This window comes from Amborella trichopoda, chromosome 2 (genome assembly GCF_054954075.1).
Source record: "Amborella trichopoda isolate Santa Cruz 75 chromosome 2, AtrichopodaSantaCruz75HAP2 v2.0, whole genome shotgun sequence".
NCBI classification, from domain to species: domain Eukaryota; kingdom Viridiplantae; phylum Streptophyta; class Magnoliopsida; order Amborellales; family Amborellaceae; genus Amborella; species Amborella trichopoda.
The window spans coordinates 22,095,424-22,101,023 of record NC_142337.1 but is presented as its reverse complement, the minus strand read 5'-3'; the positions used below and the strand labels follow the sequence as shown (position 1 = coordinate 22,101,023).

The 5,600-nt window shown below is 38.0% G+C and overlaps 1 protein-coding gene across 1 annotated transcript; it reads left to right on the top strand.

The window, feature by feature from the left end:
• Window positions 1-4,064: 4,064 nt before the first annotated feature.
• On the top strand, window positions 4,065-4,748 carry LOC18440248 (antimicrobial ginkbilobin-2-like protein). Its single transcript, XM_020670973.2, has one exon. It carries the CDS (start codon window positions 4,065-4,067, stop codon window positions 4,746-4,748), a length of 684 nt encoding a protein of 227 aa, XP_020526632.2.
• Window positions 4,749-5,600: the final 852 nt, after the last annotated feature.

The following is a 5,600-nucleotide window of genomic DNA, read 5'->3' as shown; positions in this document are numbered from 1 at the left end:
TAAAGTATGGAATCATATTTTTCACCTTTTCTTGATAGGGTTTGAGCTTTTCTTCCTTCACCTTCCAAATCCCTTGAACTTGGTATTCTCATGCCCGGCTATCAAGGCTTCGTATTCAGCAACGTTATCGGGTGAGCATAGTATGACCCCTGTACCTGACCCGTATTCGTTCTTTGTACCATCGATGGCATTAAAATGATTTTTTAAATGTTGATAGAGATAGTAGGGACAATTAAATTCTGATATGATGCCAGATCTACTCAGAAACGAGAAGATATGCTCTTAGATAAGTGGCAGAGACATCATCGATCCAAAAAACATAAAAGATAAATAAAATAAAATAAACTAATAAATATAACAAAATAAAATAAAATAAGATAAAAGAGATGATGAAGAAAATACCTGGCCGGGCCAGTTGGCCCAGGGGACCTGAGGCTTCGAGGCCTCGCCCGTATCAGGACCGACTGAGTATGTGTCGTGCGTCCTCTTTGTCTCTCTCTTCAAGTCTTGACCAAGCCTTGGCTTGGTTGAATAGTTATATTGGTCTAAGGGTGACCTAAAGTTAGGGTTTTCCTAAGTCTAGGGTTTGTCAGATGGGTTTCTCTCTCTTTCTCTGATTTTCTCCTACGCATCCCACCTTCCTCTCATTTCTAACATACATGTCCCACCCAAATATTTTCTCCCCCACCCAAATATTTTCTCACCTCTAAGTGGTGCGATAGTTTATTTTTCTTATAGGCTTAATTGGATGTAAAATTGAAACTATGGGATTTGTTAAGTGTAAAATAGATAATTACTAAAAGCTGGGGATTTGCTAGGGGTGGAATGGATTACTACTAAAAGCTCGGGATTTGCTAGGTGTTGAATGGATAACTACTAAAAACTAGAAGATTACTAAGAGTGGAGTCATAGGATGGGACCATGGACTATGGTGGTCTATGGTTTGGGGGTCTACTGCAATAGCGTGGTCCTATAGCTTTTCTAAGGTTAGAAAAATCATGGAATGTGCCAGTCTTAAAAAATAGGATGTCTACAACAATAAATTAAATAACATGAATAAACGATTGCCTATACACCAATGTATCATTGTTTCTAGCACTTCCTCGACTCTTCAAGAACAAAAACGTCCTAACTTCAAAGTGACCTGAAGAAAAAATTTTACGCAGCCAGATAGGGGCAAGGGCTAGTAATCAACAACATCAGATCTGGATAGTAAGGCCCTTGATCCCTGTCAGCAAGGAAGTGCTCACATCCTAGATGTGAAATTCCACTTCAAAAATAGTAGGTGATCGTAGTCTATGGTCCATCTTGACATGCAATCAAATTGCGTAGGCTCTACCAGCATCGAGGGGCCCAACAAAAAATCCAATGGGACCAAACATATGATTCTAGGGCCAAGATTCGTTTTTCTCGACACAATCAATAAAAGCGACTTGCTTATTGCATCTGGCTTTTCGAGATGCCCCAAAAACATATATGGTTTGTTGAAAAGGGGCGTTTGACAGCAAAGTTATGCCCTCTAGAACGATAATGGGGCACCATAACAGTTTGTGGCCTGAGTCTCCCCAAAAACTGCCTCTATAGTGAGGCAGCAGCTGCACAAAATAGCATGCACTTGTGGTCGCACCATACTCCACGTGGCCTCAAGGAAGGAGTAGGAGCCGCATAGAAATACACGTGGTTGTGGCATCAGCTGCACTTATTTTAATGTAACCTCACCAAAGGCACGATAACATTGCACATCTCTTATCGTACTTTACAAAGTACGGTATCAAAAGAAGGGCAGAAAATCCGCAGTTTCATGTGTGGCTGTTTTCTCATATATTAGCATGCGGCCTCAGGGACAGGTGAAAAAAAAAATACAATTCTCACATATGTGCAAGCACACATGTAAGTTCCACATGTGTGTCACACACATGTAGCAATGCTGCCAGCCCACTTAGTTGGCGTGCACTCACCGGTCAACCATGTGTTCACTGTACGATACCAATGCTACAGCATCCCGCGCATGATTGAGTGCTAAGGCGGGGTTGTGCGTTCCTCGAGCGTTGTGTTTGTTCCTATGCATGTGCAACACATCTCTGAACCTTTCCCAGGAGGTGTCCGAGCATCCGAAAAGATCAAAGAAAAATTAAAACAAGGCAAAAAAGCTTTTAAAAAATATGATTTTTGTGTTTTCGCTTGTCAACCACATGAATTATCACATCAGAAGGTAAATTTCTAATATTACAACTGTAATGCCAAGGTAAGGAAACTAGAAACTAGAGGAAATATCAAAAGTAGTGAAAACACAAAATAAAAGAATCGGAAAAAAATCTCATTAACATTTTTCCATATCCGATTCTTCTCATATGATTGATGCGTTCGTCCTGTTCTCTTTTGCGTACACTTTAGTTTGAGATTTCAACGCTTGAATACCTATGTCGAATATCGATTACTAAAACTGGCAGTGTAGTTCACACAACGGAAATCCTGTGCCTTTGATGGAAGGCCCTACAACACTTGGATCACCTCTGGATTTTTACTCTAGGCTTCTACAAAGATAGGGAACAATTTTTTTGGGTGGTAGAGAGAACCAGTTTTGAGAGGCACATGCATCCCATAAAGGCACCACAATTTTTTCTCTTTAATAACTTTATATAGAAAAATATACCTAGAGATAATCTTATCCAAAAAAAGGAGCTACCTGCCTCTTTTAGTTAATGTTCTTTCAAGTCAACCTTAATCTATATAAAAATCCCATTTCATATGGGATTGGGATATCTCCTCTCTCTGTCACTAACAAATCCAGAATTTCGTGGACATCCTCTTCTCTAATTAGGCACTAAGAATGCTGAAAGAGACTGATTCCAAATCCAACTATTCATAATCAGTTGCTTACAAAACCATGTACAATATAGCGCTCAACTAATAAAATATAACGCTCAACTAATAAAAGTTGAGCCGGGAAAAAGAATACAAAAAAAAATAAAATGAGGCATGGAATGCACTCTAACCTTGCATATTTGCGAATAACAAACTATGCAGCTAGTGTTTCCCAATATTTTTTCATTCTCACATGAGCAAAAGATTCCATATTGCTGTCTATTAATGTTCAAAGGAAGATGGTGATTTCCAAGTCCTCCAATGCGGCAAATCTAGAAACTAACCATATGTCGCCATAGGTCGTTCAATTGGTCCAATTCATTGAAGAAGTCCAGGACTCCACATTATAAGTACCAAGTGGTCCAAAACGTCGACAATTCAGCAGAGACTGCTTATCCATTATAATAAATAATAATAAATACCCCAACAAGTCCCCCGGTTTTCTCCCTATATATATATATATATATAAAACACTACACAACACAACGCTTATAGACTAAAATGAACAGTGATTTTACCTATCCCCATCACTTTTCAAAATTCATCGTGCGGTCACGATTATCCGATAGTGTTTCATTTTTCATTTTTTTTTCAACAAATCGGAATGACCTGAAATTTAGAGCGTGTATTCATCAAAAATAGGGGAATCTTAAAAAATTAAAAAAAATATATTTTACATGAAAAACATTGACCAAACTACCTCCGAAATCTTTCAAGGGGAGTTTTATCAATTTATTTTTTGCAGATAAGTTTTTTATATATTTATTAGATGCGCCTTAGTAAGATGTATATCCCTCCATATTTTAGCTCATTTTGATTTGTAGAAAAAAATAACACATAAAATACTACCGGACAATCGTGACCGCGCGATAAAATTTGGACGGTGATGAAGGTAAAAAAAATCACTATTCATTTTCTCCTATAAACGTTGGAAAGACTTTTCATATATATATATATATATATATATATATATATATATATATATATATATATATATATATATATATATATATATATATATATATAACCTTCCTGTATTCACCACCTTCTTCTCCCTATTTCTCTAACTATATTCATCAGCACCCAATAAATCTCTATTTGTAAAAGCAACAAAAAGGCAAAAAAAAGAAAAAATGGCACCTCGAACATTTTTCCTCCCCTTTCTCTCTCTATGCCTCATTGCACATCTGCATGGAACCATGAGTGCTGAACCACTTTACCACATCTGTTCATCTACTCCAACATACCACACCACTTACACGTCATTTCACCATTCCTTGAGTCCTCTCCTCCATCTCCTCCACACCCTAGCTGCCAAAACATCCATCACTGGCTTCGCCACCGCTTCCTCGCCTGACCATCATCTCCACGGCCTAGCCCTCTGCCGTGGCGATGTCATGCGCCAAGACTGCAAAGCCTGCGTCGAGAATGCCACCATTGAAATCAGCCACCTCTGTCCTGGCAAAGAGGAAGCAATCGTTTGGTTCGACAATTGTCTCTTGCGTTATTCCGACAAGGATTTCATCGGCGAAGTAGATGAGAGCAACAAGTTTTACATGTGGAATATCTATAATATCTCTCAGCGGCAAGTGTTTAACAGGCACCTTGGAGAACTCATGTATGAGTTGTCCTCGAAAGCATCTTCCTCGCATTTCTTTTTTGCAACTGGAGAAGTTGAAGTGAGTGAGAAAAAGATAGAGGAAAAGATATATGGGCTGGTTCAGTGTAGCAGGGAATTAAGTGATGGGGAGTGTAAGGCGTGTTTGGATAATGTTATTAAGGATATCCCTACTTCTTGTTATGGAAAAAGAGGGGGAAGGGTTCGACTGGGAGTTGTAATGTTAGGTACGAGGTTTACCAATTCTATGGCACATATGAAATAAGTGCATTTCTCTCTCTACCCAGAAAATAAGTGAGCTGTGCACTGGTCTCTCTCTCTGGTTAAATAAGTGTCCCTGCGTGGATAAATAGTGTTCGTTTATGTTGTTATTATTGAAGTGGGACTTTCCTTATTATTAAATTATTGGTTTCATTTGCTCTTTTACTTTTCTCGGGTATAATATGAATAGGGGTCGGGTCAGGTTGGGTCGGGCCAGATCTGGACGCTGACCTGAAAAAATTTATGCGATCCAGACTCAAAAATATAATGTAGGACCCAGACCCAGAGCTGTACTTGGACATGTACCCGCTCAAACCAGATCCAAAAATCAAAATATCTATATATTTAAATATATTTGATAAATTTGTTGATATATACATGCATTATTTAAAAGAAAATTTTTCTACAGAGCCGACACTTTAAAAAAACAAATTAGAGCCCACCTCAAAAATTTCACTAGTTTGATACCCAAATATCTTCAAATTGATCATCTCGACAACAAGATGCATGAATATGAGAAAATAATGGATTTCAAGTTTTGGAAATAGTGCATTGTGTGACGCATATTTGGACCGTCAACTTCAAGTTTTGGAAATAGTGCATCGTGTGACGCATTTTTGGACCGTCAACTTCAAGTTTTGGAAATAGTGCATCGTGTGACGCATTTTTGGACCGTCAATTATCAAGATTGTCAAGTTTTTATAGATGTATTCGATCTACGCTATTTTTTAAGCTTTAAATTTTATAATTACAGAGGAAAATATATTTTAAGGCTATTGTAAAGATTTCTAGTATTAAAACCACATGTCTCGACACTCTTTGAAGGTGCACTTTACTTTGATTGTTTAGAGCCTTG